At 36.9% G+C, this 21,135-nt stretch overlaps 1 protein-coding gene across 1 annotated transcript in view; it reads left to right on the top strand.

Moving 5' to 3' along the window:
• Positions 1–20,699, top strand: part of LOC127625911 (hexokinase-2-like) — a 74,718-nt gene extending 54,019 nt beyond the window's left edge. The window contains exons 10-18 of the mRNA XM_052101363.1: positions 1,281–1,585; positions 3,316–3,464; positions 7,256–7,375; positions 8,130–8,225; positions 8,463–8,562; positions 12,469–12,652; positions 16,668–16,823; positions 17,471–17,707; positions 20,549–20,699. Of these exons, the coding sequence (XP_051957323.1) occupies positions 1,281–1,585; positions 3,316–3,464; positions 7,256–7,375; positions 8,130–8,225; positions 8,463–8,562; positions 12,469–12,652; positions 16,668–16,823; positions 17,471–17,707; positions 20,549–20,690 (1,489 nt within the window). The 3' untranslated portion in view covers positions 20,691–20,699. The remainder of the gene's footprint in view (positions 1–1,280; positions 1,586–3,315; positions 3,465–7,255; positions 7,376–8,129; positions 8,226–8,462; positions 8,563–12,468; positions 12,653–16,667; positions 16,824–17,470; positions 17,708–20,548) is intronic.
• Positions 20,700–21,135: the final 436 nt, after the last annotated feature.

The following is a 21,135-nucleotide window of genomic DNA, read 5'->3' as shown; positions in this document are numbered from 1 at the left end:
TTACTTTGGCCTTACAATTATTACACATTGCGAACTTTATGTATTCTTCACTCACAGTGAAGAACTTCCATGCCAATGACATGTTTACGTGCAGCTATGACGTTATTGCCTGCACCGCTGGCAACAACACCTCAGCGCCGAGCATGAGGAAAATCGGCTGATTCCAGTCCCTGGCCGGTCGATCGGTGCATCTCTACCCGATATCCACATATGTGGACATCATGTTTATAAGGGTGCTGATGCATGAAAAATTAACAGATTTTTAAAATGGCATATCAAACGAAACTGGGGACACTACTCTTTACAACCAAACAGGTTTTAATTAAAAATCGTAAACATATTTCTTACCAGAGGCACTTTTGTTACCATTACATCCATAGGAGCGCTTCAAGGAAATCAAAGGCATGCTGTTGTGTCACGTAACTCTGTGTGGCAGAAGTTAACCCTTTAAATGACAGTCTAGATTCATGTGAACAGTATTTATTCATTTAAATTATGCATTACGCATAGCGAATCCAAAATAGTGAGTCCTCGCTCGAGGCCGCGGGGTCGCACAAGGTTAAATGTAAGTATGTAAGTTTCCTATAAATTTTAACTTTAGATTTATATGAAAAAAGGACTTAAATAATGATTCTTGCCCACACCTACATGTATCAAATCGCTTCTAATCACTGGAGTCTTATGGATTACTTTTATGTGGACTTTATGTGATTTTGTTTGGAGCTTCAAAGGTCTGGCCACCATTATCTTGCACTATATTGACCTACAGAGCTGAAATATTCTTCTAAAAATCTTTGTTTGTGTTCAGCAGAAGTCAGAAACTTATACATATTGAGAATTTTCATTGTGAAAAGTTTGTAATTTGTGAAGGGTGTCATTTCTGCACCACTACACTTTCAGCACCAAACAGAGTTAATAATTTTTTAAATATTGACAGTTGTCAAACATGTTGCATCAGATTTCCATTATTTACATGCCATGACTGTTCAAACAAACAGATTTCAATGTTATTTGGTGCTGCCAGTGTGTACAAAATCATTTGTTTAAATTATATTCTAATTCAGTATCTCTGGATTTCAGTGTTGGCCATCAAAAAACTTGTATCACTTTATCACTATTTTGATTGAATCTATTCCAACAAAATAACACCCCAAAAACTCTCTCTCTCCTTCACTAATTTCTGTTTTTCTTGTCTCTTCTTTTCTTGCTATTGCACCCTTTTATCTCTCTCTCTCTCTCTCTCTCTCTCTCTCTCTCTCTCTGTGTTATTTTGCCTGCAGGTTTGCTCGGCGAATGCAAAAGATGGTGCGGTGGTTGGTGCCTGACTGTGATGTGCGTTTCTTGCGCTCTGAGGATGGCAGCGGCAAGGGCGCTGCCATGGTTACAGCTGTGGCATACCGATTAGCAAAGCAGCATGTGGAACGTCAGCGTATACTGGACACCCTGCGGCTCAGCCGGGATCAGCTGCTGGAGGTGAAAAAAAGGATGACAGAGGAGATGAACCGAGGACTGGCTAAACAAACACACTCAACAGCCTCTGTCAAAATGCTGCCCACATTTGTGCGGTCTACACCAGACGGAACAGGTTAGAGTGAGAAACACTCTTTTAAAAAGTATAATACGCCTTTTACACATACAGTGATTTTATCGCAGGAGGTCACAGAGTGGCTGTGTTTCTGGTCATAATGAGCATCTCTATTATTCTGCTACTATATTTTTACTATACTTCTGGTGTTTATCAAAAGTGGGGAAGCACAGGCTATTTATTTTGTCTGTGATGTTGTTCCCAAAAGCTTCTCAAACTACTACTCAAAATGGAGTGGTGGTGGTATAGTGGTCTAAGCACATAACTGGTAATCTGGTAATCAGAAGGATGCTGGTTCGAGCCCCACAGCCACCACCATTGTGTCCTTGAGCAAGGCACTTAACTCCAGCTTGCTCCAGGGGGATTGTCCCTGTAATAAGGGCTCTGTAAGCTGCTTTGTATAAAAGCGTCTGCCAAATGCATAAATGTAGAATGTACTCAAATGGTAAAATAAATAAATAACCAAGCTCAAAACAAAATAGGCAAAATGTTGGATTCTAAAATCTGAAAGAAATGTATTTAGTCAGATTGCAAACAACTGTGTGTATCTCCGTGCCGCTGAACACTTTGTGCTCGACAGTGGAGCTTGTACATTTCATTCGCTGTCAATTAAATACATACCATTTCAACTATTGCCCGTTTGTTGCAAAGTCCTGCCTATTTGATATTTCTTTAAATGATGTTATTGCAAATCATCATATAGAGAAGCTGGGCTACCAGGTGTGATGGGTGTAGATTCTGGGGGGATGGTGGGAGGTAACCTCCCAAAAATCAAAACAAGCATGTACAACTCCCCCATTATTTATACAATGATCAATGGAAACATGGGTAAATGCTTCATGCTGCAACATTAATGCAGCATGTGGGATGCATTAATGTGGGATAAAAATACACTGAATGCCCACTGTCCAATAGGCAATCAGATTATTGATGGGCCAACCCATTACTTTTGAAAATATGATCACAAATGAGATGTATTGCTCTTTAATATAATTAGTTTTAAATAGCCTTAACAAATAACCAGTTTTCTTGCATTAATCATTCTGGAGTGGGAAGCGTACAGTCCCCTTCAACACATACATTGGGATCCAAAAATCTGAGACCACTAATGAAATGCTTCTATTTTGCATTGTTCTAATTCATAATAATAATAAAATCATTAAACATTTTATTATCAACCTAACCAAAGCTTAACTGCAAAGTGTACATTCATTTCTTAGTGTTTTTATGTTCTGCTTTTGCTTAAATGACAGCATGCACTCATGAGCTTGTACAAAAACTGATGAATACAGCATCTTGTGTGCTTTAATTGAAGCAAGCAAATCTGACCTTTTGTACTTTTGTGTTAGTCAATGTTACAAATTTGCTTGTTTGATTTGTGACCTAAAAATAGTGTGAAAGCTGTTCATATTTCTTCTTCATATTAGATAACTTTCAAAAAAAATAAATAGCGAAAATAAATCCCATACCTTTTGTGATCTGACACTTTTGGACCTCACTGTATTGACAGTAATCAGAGGTCAAACTGAACTGCACTTGCCTCTTTTACATACAAACAAATGACCCCTATATATGTAATTCCTTTAAAAATGAACTATTGCAGAAACCTTCCAAACCTTAAAGCCAAGTTGATAAAGTTGGCTGGTGTGTGATAGGTGTGTAGGTGTAAGTCTGACTTGGCTAGTTTGTGTAATGTTACAGTCTCTGAATCTATTATGCTTGATCTACAGAGCGTGGCGACTTCTTGGCACTGGATCTAGGTGGCACAAACTTCAGAGTGCTCTTGGTGCGTGTTCGAAGTGGGAAAAGACGAAGTGCCGAAATGCATAATAAGATCTACACCATCCCTGAAGACATCACTCAGGGCACTGGAGAGGAGGTACACCCCCTAATCACACAGCACTTCATTATAAACCATTCAAGATTAGAATAGTTACCGTAATTTCCAGACTATAAGCCGCAACTTTTTTCCCACGCTTTGAACCTCGCGGCTTAAACAATGACGCGGCTAATATATGGATTTTTCCCGCTTTCAAATTTTATTTAAAAAAAAAAAAAACATTCTGTGACGTGCTCAGTTTTTTGCGCCGTGAAGCTTTCATTAGACCATGAAATTGCCGAACGGGTTAAGGTCAAACAACTTTTTTTGTTTACTGTTTAGATTAAATCGAGCGCGCTCAAACTTCCCATCATTCTGATTACGGTAGTCATTTTGTCACCCTCATCATGGCAAAGACATGGAGAAATGCATATGATGCTGCTTTCAAGTTGAAGGCGATTGATCTGGCTGTTGGAACAGGAAATAGAGCTGCTGCCGGGAGCTTGGTCTTAACAAGTCGATGATAAGACGTTGGAAACAGCAGCGTGAGGAATTGACTCAGTGCAAAAAGATAACTAAAGCGGAGGCTATTCTGAGGCTATTCAACTCCGACACCGAAGGAGATGACTTCAGTGGTTTCAGTGCACAGGAGGAGGAAGATAGTGACCAATGACTTTCTTGGTAGGCTACTGTTTACTGCAAATGTTTTATTACAAGCCGTGTTTGGCAGCGGGGGCGTGGTCAAGCGCCCGTCCGGGAGAGAAAAGCTGTAAGGGCGCTTAAACCTGCGCTAAATTATGTCTAACACCGGTGTCTAATTTCAAGTGCGCTGGTTCACGTGTCCTTCTTGGGAAAACTGTCACACTGGCACCAGTGTGACAGTTTTCAGCAGGGCACTTGACGTTCCAGGTAAGGCTTTTAATGGCCACAGCAATGTTTACAATCAATTTTATAAAGTTTCTCAATTCTGGTCTTCTATGCGACAACACTAGACTGACGTGTGTCACTCTCTCAGCTCTGTGGCTGCTGCCTTTTTATGCCGCTCTCCCCATGCTTACTGAAATTAGACACAGGTGTTTGACATAATTTAGCTCAGGTGTAAGCGCCCTTACCGGTTTTCTCTCTCGGACGGGTGCTTGACCACGCCCCCGCTGCCATACCGTGTTTCGTTAAAGCATATTTATTTTTGTTACAAGCCGTGTTTCGTTAAAGCCTGAGTAAAGTTAATTTGTTTCAATGTACCGGTAGGCACCTGTGGCTTATAGACATGTGCGGCTTATTTATGTTCAAAATATATATATTTTTTTAAATTCAGTGGGTGCGGCTTATATTCAGGTGCGCTCAATAGTCCGGAAATTACGGTACATGGCGGTTGGTCAATCAACGGGTAAGTTAATGATATACTGTATTTGCAATGATTTTGCTTGGGATATGTAAAACTGCACAACAGCGTGATTATCGCAATGATTTTAAATGTGCTATTTTTTATTGCCTATTAAAGGAAAAGTTCACCCAAAAATGAAAATTCTCTCATAATTTACTCACCCTCATGCCATCCCAGATGTGTATGGCTTTCTATCTTCTGCAGAACACAAATAAAGGTCCACACAATGCAAGTAAATGGTGATCAAAACTTCGAAGCTCCAAAAAGCACATAAAAGCAACATAAAAGGAAGCCGTATGACTCCAGTGGTTTAATCCATGTCTTCTGAAGAAATCTTTTCGATATTGGATGAGAATAGATCAAAATAGAATTTTTCTTTCACAATAAACCTTGACATCAGCAGTCTCCTTGGCGATCATCATTTCAAGCTCGATTACACTTCCTAGAGCCATTTAGCGCTCTTCGCATGGGTCAAGCACTAGAAAGTGTAATTGAGCTTGAAATAATGAGCATGCCTAAAGACTGCAATGGCAAGATTTACAGTGAAAAAGAGTTATATTTTGGTTTGATGTCACCCAAAATCAAAACGATCATTAAGAAGACATGGATTAAACCACTTGAGTCATATGGATTACTTTTAAGTTGCCTTCATATGCTTTATGGAGCGTCAAAATTTTGGTCATGGCAGCATTCAGTTGCATATTATGGACCTACTGGACTGAGATATTCTTCTAAAAATCTTAATTTGTGTTCAGCAGAAGAAAAAGTTATACATATCTGGGATGGCAAGACGGTCAGTAAATTATGAGGGAATTTTCATTTTTGGATGAACTATCTCTTTAAGGGGGAATTCACTAAGAATGAACTGCACCCTGTAAAAATGCTGTTTATTTGTACACTCTGTCTGCGCTGCTTTATCCACCAGTTAACTAAAGAAAGTATGCAGTTCAGGCAACGGTGCAAACACAGCCACAAAATCTGTGCTGATTGTAATTTGAATGCTGCAATTATAGGTCGGTTCTGATTATTAGCATGTATTGTTATTTTGAGTGTATAATACGCTCCAATATAACAATACATGCTAATAATCAATCTTATTTACCAACACATATTTTACCAAAACATGTCAAATGCCATATGAGGTCAGTGGTCTTTTTTTTTTTCTTGTGTTCATTTAGAGAAAATTAGGATGATTTTTATTAGCTATATCACCCAGTCCTAAATGGTGGATTACATTTATTTAAAATATGATGTTCCTCCAAAAAGATGCTGAAAAGATTAAGTCTTTTTTGCATCCGCTGAGCCACCGAAATTGAGATGAAAGTGTTCCTAATGCATGATAATATTGTGTGTCTTAATTAGAAGTTATGTTTACTAGAGCTACAATGCATCCTCTTGACAAAAAGATTGTTTTTGAATCTGAAGTTCACTCCCCTGTTTGCAATTTATTTGAAAGTGGTCCGTGCATAACACTCCAGTGGAATCAAGGATTGTGCAAATAGAATTGTACCATACTTGAAGTCTTATTTCTAGGCTGTGTCCTTGTTCACTCCTTACCTGATGTCTAGTTTTAGTCTGTCATTCGATTACAACGCCCTCAGATAACAATTATTCAATATATATCATTATTAAATAATTAGATTCAAATAATTATAATGCATATTATAAATATAATAACTCTTGCAAAATTCATTATAATGCATACATTATTGTGGCACCCGAGTAAAGCATTGATAAGACAATACAAAAAGTGCTGTTAGTAGGCAGTATAGAGTTTATTTCCATTTTGTGGAACATAAGTCAATCATTGGCCTACAGTCTACAGCAATCCATTTTGCAATTTAAATTGTCCATGTGTCCAAGGTGGATTTATTATAAGGGCTTTGCTAAGGATACGCAATGTAAACATGCATCCGACGGACGCTTTTTGGAGCAACTTAAACCTAGTCTGAAACTTAGAAAAACACATCTCGAGATCCCTCCATTTGGAATTGCACTCCTTCCAGCTGTGTTTGAGATAGGGATGGTCTGATCAGGATTTTTACAGCTGATACCAATTGCAGATTTTCTTGTTATCTGATCGGCCAATACCTATCATTTCAACTGTTTATATATATAAGCTTTCTGCTTAACACCATTGTTAACTGCATAATACTGTTGTTAATACCATAGTTGTTGCCTAATTTTTGCTGGCAAAAAAATATGTAGGTTGGTTAATTGATAAACAAATTAACAAACTATATTCACAAAAATATTAACAAACTAAATTTTAAGTTTTTAGAAGGCCTTAAAAACATGACAAAAACTGAGGACCCGTGTGGTTGTTATAAGTGCTATGTAGATATGAGATGGATAATGCAAACCTCATTTAAAAATGTAAACACTATTTTTAGTTAGATATGAAATGGATATCCTTTGTCCTCACATGAGTGTATGCATGTGTGTGTGTTTGAATGGGCCTCTGCAGCTGTTTGACCACATCGTGCACTGTATAGCAGACTTCCTGGAGTATATGGGAATGAAGGGGGCATCCCTGCCTCTCGGGTTCACCTTCTCTTTTCCTTGCCATCAGACCCGACTGGACCAGGTTAGTCTGCACATGCGCACACACACACACACACGCGCACGCACGCACGCGCACGCACGCACGCACGCACGCACGCACGCACGAGGACTCTCCATAGATATAATGGTTTTTAATACTGTAGGCACTATAGATTCTATCCCCTAAACCTAACCCTCACAAAAAATGTTTAAAAAAAACATCATTTAGTATGTTTTTTTTTTTAAAGTGATTTGAATTATGGGGACACTGGAAATTTCCTCATAAACCACATTTGGCCTAAACTTAGTGTGTGTACCATGTACAATGCATGATAAGACACTATACATACAGATACAAACCAAATTGAATGCTTAAGTTTAATTTGCTGAAGTAAAAAAATGTAAAACAACTATTTTTTTCTGAATGCCGTTCAGACTCTATGGTGCGCGCTGGGTGTCTCTCGCCCGGATTAGCTTCTGACACTGGTTCAGATGACAGTGAGTGAGTTTTTTCGGGCTGTGTGAAGAGATATGGCAGCTTGCCCATATCTCTCCCACACCTGGCTTACCATTTGCAGGTGAAGTCTCAATTCTCCATACAGTAAATCTGCACCTGTGTTTATTATGCCCAGGACATTCTGTGCTAGGATGTGCAGTCGAGTGAGTGTGTATCTCCTGAAACTTTATATAGGCCAATTTTAACCACAGGAAGTGGGGATAAACATTAGAATAGTTTCAGGAAGTGAAATAAAGGATACTTTTTACATAAATTGCATTCTCCTTGTTCTTCTTCTTAGGGTGTCTTGATAAAGTGGACGAAGGGCTTCAAGGCCTCGGGCTGTGAAGGAGAGGATGTGGCTACATTGTTGAAAGACGCCATCCACCGCAGTGAAGTCAGTACTGCCACCCACCACTGAAGCTCACCTGAAAAGCTGCAAAAGCAATTTCTGCACTTTTTAGCCACAATTACACTCACTTTTATGGCAACATGTAATTAGCAGATGTTCAGTCAGACAAATCGTGGCCTGGAGAAAGTCTTGGTGGATTTGCTCTGTCTTTCTTTGTTGAGACTTCCCCTCTAATTAACTTGTATTTATCTTGCTCTCTTTCTTTGTTTTTGATCCTCAAAGGAGTTTGATTTAGAAGTGGTTGCTGTGGTGAATGACACTGTGGGCACAATGATGACTTGTGGGTATGAGGACCCACAATGTGAAGTTGGACTCATCGTTGGTTCGTGAGACTCTTGGCCTTATGTGACTCTGATTAGATTGGTTTATGCAGATGAGCTTAATTATTGAATTTGTGCACATTCAGTGACCCCAAAAGTATTTGGACAGTTAAATCTTAAGAGCTGAATGTCTGAATTTCATTGCATTAGAGATCAAAATATATAACCAAGTGGCATATGCAGACAAAAAAATGCGAGTAAGGGGTAGGGGGGAATGCACACACAACCAACACTTCTACAGAGGTGCTGATCGAGTCAAAAAGCATTGAAATAAAGCTGAAGTGGATCCATGCCATTCATTCAGATCTTTTGTGAGTACCATATTCACTTTTCTTAGCAGTTTTTACGTTTACGTTTTGCATTTAATCATTAAGCAGATGCTTTCATCAAAATAGACTTTCTTTATTTGTAATTGTTTCCTTAATTTTCCATTTTAAAAATGTATACTTTTGTTTAAAACCTAACAAACTTCTTTTTGTGTGATGCTTTGCTTGAAAAGTGTGCTTGTACTATTGGTTTGAAATGTTGTATCTAATGCAATGACATACATTTGTTTTGGTATACAGTCAGTGTGGTTTAAAGGTGAAATGTATATGTTTTATGATGTTAAAATACTTCTATCTCAGCTTAATATGCAGAAACAACTATAAGCATACCATTCCTTCTCTGAAAAGCATAAAACTGTGACTCTTTCAAAACATTCCTCTGTATATTTCAGTATACCAACCAGCCACTAGCCATACTGACTAGACACTAGTCCCCACAGAAATCACACACTTCACCTGTCTGAATACTTTTTGGGGCCCATTGTAAATGTGTTTGTTTACAGCATCTGATAACATCCCATATTTGTTTATATACAGCAGGTACAGTATATAAACCAAAAGTTTGCTATAATGTACAGATTTTGCTCTTATGGAAAGAGATTGGTACTTTTATTCACCAAAGTGGCATTCAGTTGATCACAATTTATAGTCAGGACATTAATAACGTGAAATATTACTATTACAATTTGAGTGCAGCAATGACAGCTTTGCATTCTAGCTGTCATTTTGTCCAGATAGTCAGGTGACATTTCACTCCACTCTTCCTGTAGCACTTGCCATATATGTGGCTGTCTTGTCAGGCGCTTCTCACGCACCTTACAGTCTAGCTGATCCCACAATATCTCAATGGGGTTAAGATCTATAACCCTCTTTTCCTATTATCTGTTGTCTAATGTCTGTTTCTCTTTGCCTACTCTAACCTTTTCTTTTTGTTTTTCTGTTTCAAAAGTGACTTTTTCTTTGCAATTCTTCCGTTAAAAGCCTTAAGGCATAAGAGTCTTCTCTTTACTGTTGTACATGAAACTGGTGTTGAGCGGGTAGAATTCAATGAAGCTGTCAGCTGAGGACATGTGAGGCATCTATTTCTCAAACTAGAGACTCTGATGTGCTTTTTTTAGATGTTCATCTGGCCTCCACATCCCTTTATGTCTTTGTGAGAGCCAGTTGTCCTTCTTCTTTGAAGACTGTAGTGTACACCTTTGTATGAAATTGTATAACTGATGAGTTTGTAGAGAAAGCAGATTTTTTTTTTTTTTTGCCATTTGTTGCCTAATATTGACTTCATATTAGCTTAATTTAAGCTCTTCCTTTTACTATTAGAAATGCCCCAACCTTGGACTGTTTTAAGAAGTTACTTAAGACTCATTTATTTAAGGTAGTCTTTTAATATTTTTTTAATATTAGTTTTATGTGTGGTTTCTGCTGTATGTTAGTAATTTTGTGTTTAGTCTTTTTTAATTTGTTGGTATGGTGGTTGCTGTTGTATGTTTATTCAATCTTGTAGTGCTTTGAGTGTAAGAAAAGGGCATTATGAATAAAAGGTATTATTATTATTATTATTTTTTAACGAACCAAATAGCTTTCAGCTGTGTTTGATATAATGGAAAGTGACTTTCTAGTAATAAATTATCAATTTAGCATGATTTCTCAAGGACAAGGTGTTGGAGTGATGGCTGCTGGAAATGGGGCCTGTCTAGATTGAATAAAAAATAACTTTTTTCAAATAGTGATGGTGCTTTTTTTTTTTTTTTTTTTTGTTTACATCAGTGATGTCCTGACTACTTTGTGATAAGTTGAATGCCACTTTGGTGAATTAAAGTAACAATTTCTTTCCGAAAGGGCAAAATCTGTACATTATTACAAAATGTTGGCTGCACGTGTGTATATATATATATATACACTAGGGATGGGCACAAGTACTCGAGTACTCGGACGTGGCTGCAATTATCGATCATGAAAACGATGATCGATGGTGATTATGTATGATGTGACTTTTCACTTAATTTGCAATTCAGTGACAATTACCTGAAAACTAAACAGAAATGTGTCTAATAGGAAGCTTATTTTTAAGGTAATTTAGATCATTTTGTGATTTTGAGGGGTACATTGATTGTCAGAGACGTCTCATAGCAACCAGTCTGATATATGCAATGCAATGATAATCAAAAGAGAGTATAATTAACTGTGTTTTGAACACCTGTCTCTGCAAAATGTTTGTTTAACATGTTTTATTATCATATAATGTAAGAACTTAGACTTGTTAATGGATATTATTTCATAAAAGTGAATGTTTGTCACTGACTGTAAACCTCCCGGCCCTGGGCGCTGTCATGCTTGTGTGACGTAACACACACCAGTATCTCGACGATATTGGTGTTGAAGATTTCGGCACGAGTTTCCAAGTCAGAAGTCCGACATAAAGTGTGATTCCGTTTCACTTTCCACAGTTGAAAGTTGGAAATTCCAACTCATCACAGCAACAACAATACGGAGTATCGCACCTTTCCCCAAAGGAGCGAACACTTGGGGAGACACACACACACACACACACACACACACACACACACACACACACACACACACACACACACCAGGCGTGTGGCAGTAGACGCACCACGTTGAAGAAGCGCATATATAGCAGGCGAGTGTTTCAATCAGCTATACAGAGAGCAGCTTAATGGAACAGAATGCATTGTCTTCAAAACTGAACTTCAACTTAATACGCATATTAAAAACGCAATGGTTATGGCGTCTCCTGTTATGCCAACCGCGATTTGAAAATAGATGGTTCAGAGATTGCTACATTAACCTGAAGGAAGAACAGACAGACACGTATTGTGCACATTCTTTCATTTAGCTGGGCAGAGAATCTTCACATAATGACAAAATATGATGCATTACATTTGGATTATGCAATCTTTTGTACATTTTGTAACAGATTTGTTTATAACAGCTTATAATAATGAATAAATTATACACTGGAACAACAAGACGCAATGCAGCAGCCAAAGACGTTTGTCAGACATGTTATTATATATACAGTTATGTACACGTCATGGCCCTTCGAGTATTCGACGAGTAATTAGTCCGAGTACTCGAGTAGAAAAATGACCAAAATGTCCATCCCTAATATATATATACACAGATCAGCCACAACATTAAAATAACCTGCCTAATATTGTGTAGGTCCCCCTCATGCTGCCAAAACAGCGCCAACCCGCATCTTAGAATAGCATTCTGAGATGATATTCTTCTCACCACAATTGTACATAGTGGTTATCTGAGTTAACGTAGACTTTGTCAGTTCAAACAGTCTGGCCATTCTCTGTTGACCTCTTTATTGTGGTGAGAAGAATATCATCTCAGAATGCCATTCTGAGATGGGGGTTGGTGCTGCTTGGCAGCATGAGGGGTACCTACACAATATTAGGCAGGTGGTTTTAATGTTGTGGCTGATCAGTGTGTGTGTGTATATATATATATATATATATATTATATAAATGTGTGTGTGTGTGTGTGAGAGAGAGAGTGAGAATATCTATGACCAGTATGCATCAATGCACATCTGTATGTGTCCTATAGGTACAGGTACTAATGCATGCTACATGGAGGACATGTCTAACGTTGAGCTGGTGGATGGGGATGAGGGTCGTATGTGTGTGAACATGGAATGGGGAGCATTCGGTGACCTTGGGGAGCTGGATGACATTTGCACAGAGTTTGATAGAGCTGTGGATGATCAGTCCGCTAACTCCGGCAAACAGCGGTAAGACTTACATTTACATTTATGCATTTGGCAGACGATTTTATCCAAAGCGACTTACAGTGCACTTATTACAGGGACAATCCCCCCGGAGCAACCTGGAGTTAAGTGCCTTGCTCAAGGGCCCAACAGTGGCATCTTGGTGGTGCTGGGGCTTGAACCCCTGACCTTTTGGTCAGTAACCCTGAGCCTCAACCACTGAGCCACCACTGCCCCCAAACCAGGATCATTTATGCCAGGTGGTCAACTTCCTGTTAGAGTAGTTTGTCATTTCTTATGGGACTGTAGATTTCAGTCCCAATAAATATTCCTTCTAAGCTGCAGGCCTGTGCAGTAGGGCACTTCAGATGTTGCTTTCACGCAGACGGAATAAACTTTCGCGCAGATGGCGAACTCAAGTGTGTGGAAAAACCTAGAGATTTTCTTGAATCAGAGCTAAATGCATGCTCAGTGTTTCAACTGGAGTCCATATGAATGTTAATGTTTCCAGTATGAAGCTAAAGCTTTGAGTGAAATCTTGTGTGTAAAGAAGGAAGAAATATGCATTGAGTCGTCAAACAACACATACACATAACCGCATATACCGTGAGACGCAGGGATATTTGTGAACCTGCAAATGCGGCTGAGTGCACAAACGTTTAAATGTGCTTCGTGGTGAATGCTCCTCCCACGAGTGAATAAAAGAAACATTTGCTTTGGTCTTATGTGAATGCAAACAGGTGCAACAAATCAGGTATGTGTCACAATATCGGATCTGTGCATAAAACTTTGTAGTGTAAAATTACTTATACATCTAATGTCTATTCGGTTGTTAATATTAATCAAAAAACTATATTGAAGAGAAAGTCGCTAACTGCTTTTTATTTACTTTTTATTATTAGCCAATCATGTTCTTATTTTAGGCTACTTCTTTACTATTATGACTACTTACTAGAATAATAAAAAAAAAAACATGAAGCAGTGTTTATTGAAATACTCTTGTTTGCATTTAATATGTTTAAATGTACATTTAATATTTAACTTTTTAAATAAAGGAGTGTGTTCAATAGAGTAATAGCATATTATCCATATATAACTGGTATTCGTACCAACAAATATTTTAGTATTTTATTACATATATATATGTATATATTAGGGCTGTCAATAGATTACAATTTTTAATAGAATTAATTACATGATATGCTGTGTAATTAATCGCATATATAAATATTTGCTGAGAAAGTAAAATTATTTATATTTGAATAATTAAAAACAATGATATATATATATATATATGTATTATAAAAAATTATAATACAGATAATTAAAATGCATTACATCATTTTGGCACTGTTGTAGAAATTTTGATAGTCATTGATCAGTAATAGTCATTACAGGGGAATGCCTCTGTGTCTGAGGGATGCAGAGGGGGAGAATCTGCTTCTGTCGGAAAACCTTGGGATAAAAGAGTATAAAATACAAGTCAGCCCTCCCTTTCTGGGTCCCACTCACGGCACAGATTAACTCCTGTGTAATGACTGGGTCCTTCTTGCAAGAATAAATAATTTTAAAAGACTGTTTGATTCAGAGTGTCTCTTACGCAGTGATAATGGTTGGTTGATAATTTTTTGCCACAACAGCACTCAAGTGAAACACTGAAAAATACAATAACTGGCTTTAGAATGCAATATATTGTTTATTTCCATAGTATTGAATATAAGCCCATCATTGTCCCACAGTTCTCAACAATCCATTTTGTGATTGAATTTGTCAATTAGTCCTAGATTTATTGTAAAGGCTTGTCTAAGGATGCGTCAATGTATACCTGCGTCAGACGGACGCTTTTGGAGTGTCTCGGTTGCGTTGCGACATAAATACTGTTATTCTAATACCATTTTGGGTGAACTTTCACTTCTAGTGAGACTGTATTGAACAAAAAAGACCATTAGACTGCTGCAGCTCTTACAGAATTCTGCTGCTAGAATGCTGGAAGAAAAAAAAACTGACAACATCAGGTCTCTGACTTCTTGGTACACATTTAATATATTTCTAAAGTACTATTAATTATTAATAAGGCACTAAATAGCCTAGAGCCTAAATAAATTATGGAAATGCTTGCAGAATGTAAATCTAACAGACAGCTTGGATTATTATGGTCAAGTTAGCTAGAAAAACCTATGGTATTATGCAAACATGGTGAGACAGTGTTTAGCTGCTATACCACCTACAGCATGAACCAGCATTACAGAAGCTCTCCGTATCCATACAGTAGCCAAACTCATACTTTGTATTCGTGTCATCATTTAATATTTTCGAGTATAAGTACATTAACCTAATTAAATTGTTGTACATGCTGTGCATGGTGCTTCCAAATTCAGATTTTTTGGCATGTATGCAAAAAAATTTATACCAGTAAAAATGTGTCTAAATAACTATATCCGCAAAAAAAAAAACCATCACATTTTAACATATTTAAATAGTCAAAATAAACGATGACTAACCAATTTCTTGCAAGTTCTTTGAGACAAAGTAAATATATTGATTATTATATTTTAATGTATCTTTTAATGTACATGCACAGTACCATGATTAAAGGAAATTAATCAAAGAAAACTGTGATTAATTAGTTAAATTTTAAATCGATTCATTGCCCATTTATATTTTTATATAAAACATGTATAATTATCAAGGCAATACTAATTAGCTTGACTGAATTATCTGATATTAACCATAAATAATAAAAACAATAATGACCAGATAACAATGTGTAATTACAGTTAGGTCTATGCTTCTAAGATTCATAATCCTGATAATTTTGCCTTTTAAAATAAAAAAAGCCCTGATACCACATCCAGTGGTGACAAAAGCAAGATTTTGGTGTGTTCATTGGTTGTCAGTTCCAGTTGTTCAGTGGCTTGATGAGAGATATCATTGCAGTAAACAGCAATCAGACGTTTTTAAAGAAATATTAATATACTTAATTAAAAATATTAGAATCTATCTGCAAAAACAATCTGCAATTGTTATCTCTGGTGAACTATTATTCTAATGGACGGTGCTGAGGAAGAACAGATGATGCTTCACGTTGACCAATCAGTGTAAATGGACATGTCAGGCCCGCCCACATGGGCAAATTTAAATGTTCAAGTTATAAACGCAGTATATATGCATAAATTAAAATTTGTTTTCTTATTCTGGGTCATTTCTTTTTAAATTGTAAAAAAAAAAAAAAAAAAAGTTGTAATGTGTTCACGAGAGATAACGGAAATGTGATAAATGAAAAGTTTATTGATTAAGGAACACAGACCTAAAATGGTCCTGAATTGTCATTTTTAAGTTCTGAAAATGCTAATATTGGCTATATCAAGATACCAAATAAAAATAGAATAGCATAGGTATACAAACACAAACTAGTCAGCATTGGCTGATATCTAAAACGATGTACTCATTACTTGTTATCGGTCTTCAAAAATCGGTATCTGTTACAGTTATGCATTTATCCAAATCAATGTATTTAAAATATACATTTGATCAGTTTGTGTTCCCTGGGAATCGAATTCATGACCTTGGTGTTACTAGCGCCATGTAGTTAAGATACATGAACACTACTATACCAAATGTTATTAGGACATTTTTAAGAAGCAGCTTTTAGTGTTTGCTATTAGTTTGCATGCATTGTCAAGACGATATAAAATTATTTTCTTTCTATTTGCTCACTGTGGAACTGTTTTTAGGGATTAAAATGTGCTATACATATCTTTTTTAATATAGGGCAAAGACCAAAACCATTACATTGACATATATGCATTTGGAAGATTCTTTAATCCAATGCTGATTACATTTCTGTGCATCCCATGTTTATATTTTACCATTTCATGTGTTCCCTGAGAATCAAAAGCATGACTTGTTAGCAGCATGCTCTGCCAGTTAGAGGAACACAAATTAACATGTTTATTTGTTTGTTCCCATCGATTTATATGTTGTGGCCTTATTGAGTGACGTTCAATAATGTGCTGATTTTTTCCCCTGTATTTTTCAGGTACGAAAAGATGATTAGTGGGATGTATCTTGGAGAGGTAGTTAGAAACGTTCTCCTGGACTTCACTGATAAAGGTCTGCTTTTCCGTGGCAAACTCTCCGAGAGGCTCAAAACTCGTGGCATCTTCGAGACCAAGTTCCTATCACAGATAGAGAGGTGTGTGAAGAGTCCTAAACATGTAGGAAGTTGTTTACATTGGTGTCTCAGCTCCGGGAGCCTTCTGGTTCCTTAAAGATGCTATTAAAATGCTAAGCACGTTGGTCACTGCCAATATTAGTATAGAAGCCTAAGGTGTCTCGGCACATATAATTAGATTGTTCCAAAGGATGAAAACTGCTATTTATGTTTTCGTTATGTTTGCTTAAGTCATTAAGGTAATATTCGCATACAAGACACTCCTGCATATTTTGGCTTGATATGACACGTGTGATTTGAATGTTTGCATATTTATTGTTATTCATATTCTAAAAAAACCTTCAGCTGGTTTGGCTGGTCAGCCAGATGGTCTCCCAGGCTATCCAGCTCTTTAGTGCCCCAAACCTCTCTGAAACCAGCAATGTAGACCAGCCTGACTGGGTTGGGTGACCAACTAAGAACGGCAAACCAGTTTAGGCTTGTTTGTGCTGGTTTTATCATTAGTTATGCCTTGGCTTTGTGATGTTTTTAAAAAATGAAGCCTTGGTGCTTATTGGCTTTTGTTTAGTACAGCGTGTTACGTCTTGTGGGAGAAGATACAAAATACAATTTGTTCTGTGACTTTATTGATCATTTATCAACATGATTAATTGTCTCTTTCTGTACAGTGATCGTCTAGCACTGCGGCAGGTCCGCTCAATACTGCAGCACTTAGGTTTGACGAGCAGTACGTGTGATGACAGTATTCTTGTAAAGGAAGTATGCAGTGTGGTGTCCAAACGGGCCGCCCAGTTATGTGGAGCCGGTCTGGCTGCTGTTGTGGACAAGATAAGGCTGAACCGTGGCCTTGATCAACTCAAGATCACAGTTGGGGTCGACGGCACACTCTACAAACTCCACCCACAGTGAGTGTCTGCACAGCAGGATTTTTAAAAGATGATGCATTTTTATCACTTCAGAAACCCTTATTTGTCAATGACCCTTCTAACAATTTGTTTCACGTATGCATCGGTACATGAAACATAATAACTACATTTGAAATGAATGACCGTTCCTCGTGACCCTCGGAACTCCAGCCGAGAAGCTGATTCTCTAGCTACTTTCAAGAAACATCTAAAGACGCATTTCTTCCATGAGCACTTGACCTAATCCTACTAATGTACTGTTGTCTTTCTTCATCTTCAAAAATAGTTATAATTCTACCTTCCTTTTTACTTATACTTCTCTGTGCCATTCAAAACTTTGCATTGCAGCACTTTTCATATTAATGCCTCCTGAGGATGAATCAGTTTTGCTGTATTCTTCATTTGTAAGTCTCTTTGGACAAAAGCATCTGCTAAATGAATAAATGTACAGGTAAATGTAAATTTTGTTTATTTAAAAAGCGTCTGAATGACAAAACATTACAGGCACAGATAAGTGCTATGTGCTAATCTTCCACATTAAATTAAAACATTTGAGGAATGACTAAAGCTGTCCTTACACTGCCAAGATGGCATATTGTATATTAAAATGAAAAGGTGTGTACACACAGTTAATATACACTCACTAAGCTCTGTTAGAAACACTATGGTCCTAAACCAGCCTGTCTGGCACCAACAATCATGACACGGTCTAAATCACAGAGATCAAATTTTTTTCCCCATTCTGGTGGTTGATGTGAACATTAACTTATGCTCCTGACCCATATCTGCGTGATTTTATGCATGCACTGCTGCTACAGATTGGTTGATTAGATAATGGCATGAATAAGTAGGCGTTCCTAATAAGGTGCTAAGTAAGTGTATATCAACTGGCTATTGTTGAAAAATAGAAATGCAATATGAATTGTTTTGCAAACACATTGTGAATCTTTGAATCAAAATCAAATAGACACTTAGGAAAGGAAAAAACGACCCAATTAAGTCAGGCAAGAAATAAATGGATCAAAACAACAGTACAAATTTTTTCATTGTTACAGCATTACCTGACTGCTCTTCATTATGAATATATAATAATGCTTTATTTATTGACTTTCTGAACTTTTTGGGCTTTTTTCCAGTCTTGATCCATTTTAGGCAATAGTTAAAAGCATTTATCAGCATGTGCGTTAACAATTGATAACCTTCCGTGTGCAGCCTAAAACAACAATTTGATGGAAGCATCAATGACACCATTTCAAGCTTTTGATCAAAAGTATAAAACACCCTAAACCTCCCATGAGATGTTGTGCTTTTAAACTATTTTCAAAAGCCCCCTGCCTTCCTATTGTAATGTCTTGCTTAGAGTTACTTTTGAAAAAGGGCATTGTCTGAATCCAAATGACGGATCTCTTTTATGCTAAAAGAACAGTATAATCAGTATTATATAGTTGTAAAAGTTGATTATAATTTACATGAAAATTGCATGTATGTGAAGCCTCATTTTAAGTGTTTTTTTTGTTTCTCCAATGATACATTTGATAGAAATAATACTTCTATCCTTAATTAGCCTTGAAAACATAAATTGATTTTGCGATTTGAGTTTAATTCTCAATGTAAAAAGTAAGGTTTTGAAAAAACCACATATTTTACTCATAGGGCCCTATTTTAAGAGCGCTAGTGCTATGCCATAAATCATACATGCAAAGTCAGTGGGCATGGCCGTGAAGTTTTGCCATTTTTGTGCAAGCATGGGCTATGTCTATGTGCAAGTGGGTTTGGTGAAATTGCACAATCAATGCAGAATTTAATTCTGAGGTTCTTCTCCTACACTGTCTGCATCCTATTATAGAGTCCATTCCCTGTCAAGTACCAGCAATATAAACAAAGAGCACATTCATAAGAAGTTGGTAGTGTAAATGGACTTTTCTACAATAACTGCATCCTTGTTGAATGTCTATGACAGTGACACGCTTCGTAGACATGCACACAGAAAATGTGGTTCTCGTCAGGATTTGAATTTATGCTCTGTTCATTTATAGAGAATGCATGTATTATTAATAATTTTCACCTACTGACACACGAATCATGGCTAGTATTAACAGTGATTGTATCGGAAGGCGCTTCACTTCTACTGGTCAACTTTAGTTTTGAAAAATCTAATTAATTTATCGAAAAATAAAACCAAAAATATTTCTAAATTCAAATCACACTTCTAAATCAAATAGAATCAAAATAACGAAGTGGTCAAAAAAAATCCAATACCAAATTCAAAACATTGTACCGGCCCTTTTTGCAGTGATTTAAATCACTATGATAACAGGCAGAAAAAAATAACATTGTAATATAATAATAATCATAGAAAAATAAACCATGACCTAAAATAGTTTAACACAAATCTCATAAATATTTCTTTCATAAAACGGCTACAACAGTGATCGTTATGGACACAATTTGATTTTGAACTGTATTTTCAGAGTTTGGACATGAACTTCATTACCATATTCTGGTGGAATCTCCAAACTGCAAATGCAGGAACTGAATTTAGACTGCTTTTGAAATGTCTTAAAGCAATTATCTATTTCTCAGGAAAATAGCAAACTGCGCTTTGTGACACTTCATTAACATACAAAACACCCGCAGTAGTCCGAACACTCCCACAGATGCCAACTTGCATGAAAATTGCACTTAGAATTAGTGCGCTCACAAAAATTGGATAAGATGTTGCGTGTGGTCGTAGCACGTAGCGCTCCACTTTGCTTACTCACAAAAATATAGCCCATAGTCTGATTTCCTTATTAATAAAGTTATTGTTTAATCACACTTTGTTTTCTCTTATTTAATCAGCTTTTCCACCATCATGCGGGAGACCTTAAAAGACCTGGCGCCCAACTGTGAGGTCACTGTCATCCAATCAGAAGATGGCAGTGGAAAAGGTGCAGCCCTCATCACAGCTGTAGCTTGTCGGTTGAGAGGTGGTGGAAAGTAGCAATGCAGGCTGAGATGAAACGATAAAATAAAGGGTAAAGAAAATGAGGAGGAAAGAAAAAATATCGACCTGTGCTACAATGTGACCTTACTGAAACAACACTCCTGTCAGTGCGAGAATGTATGTTATTTATTTGTGCTTTTTCATTTCATGTCACATTTTAGGTCATTCATTGCAAAGACTTAAAATGCTAGTTGGGAGAAAACCGAGAAACTTACAAATATACTAATGTTACTGAATTGTGATAAAAAAAAAAAGCAGAAAGAGATTTTATTCATATTTGAGCTGTGAATTATGTAAATTAAACACTTAACAGTAATATTCTATACATTAAAATGAATGCATTAGGTATCATGAGCTGATGATGAACAATATTTTTAAAGCACTTTTTCATCTTTTTTAACGTTAGTTTATATATAAAAATGCTATTGTTCATTGTTATTGT

Source organism: Xyrauchen texanus, chromosome 3, assembly GCF_025860055.1.
Source record: "Xyrauchen texanus isolate HMW12.3.18 chromosome 3, RBS_HiC_50CHRs, whole genome shotgun sequence".
Taxonomy (NCBI): Eukaryota; Metazoa; Chordata; class Actinopteri; order Cypriniformes; family Catostomidae; genus Xyrauchen; species Xyrauchen texanus.
Note: the sequence above shows the minus strand (reverse complement) of the source record. Positions and strands in the feature narration are given on the sequence as shown.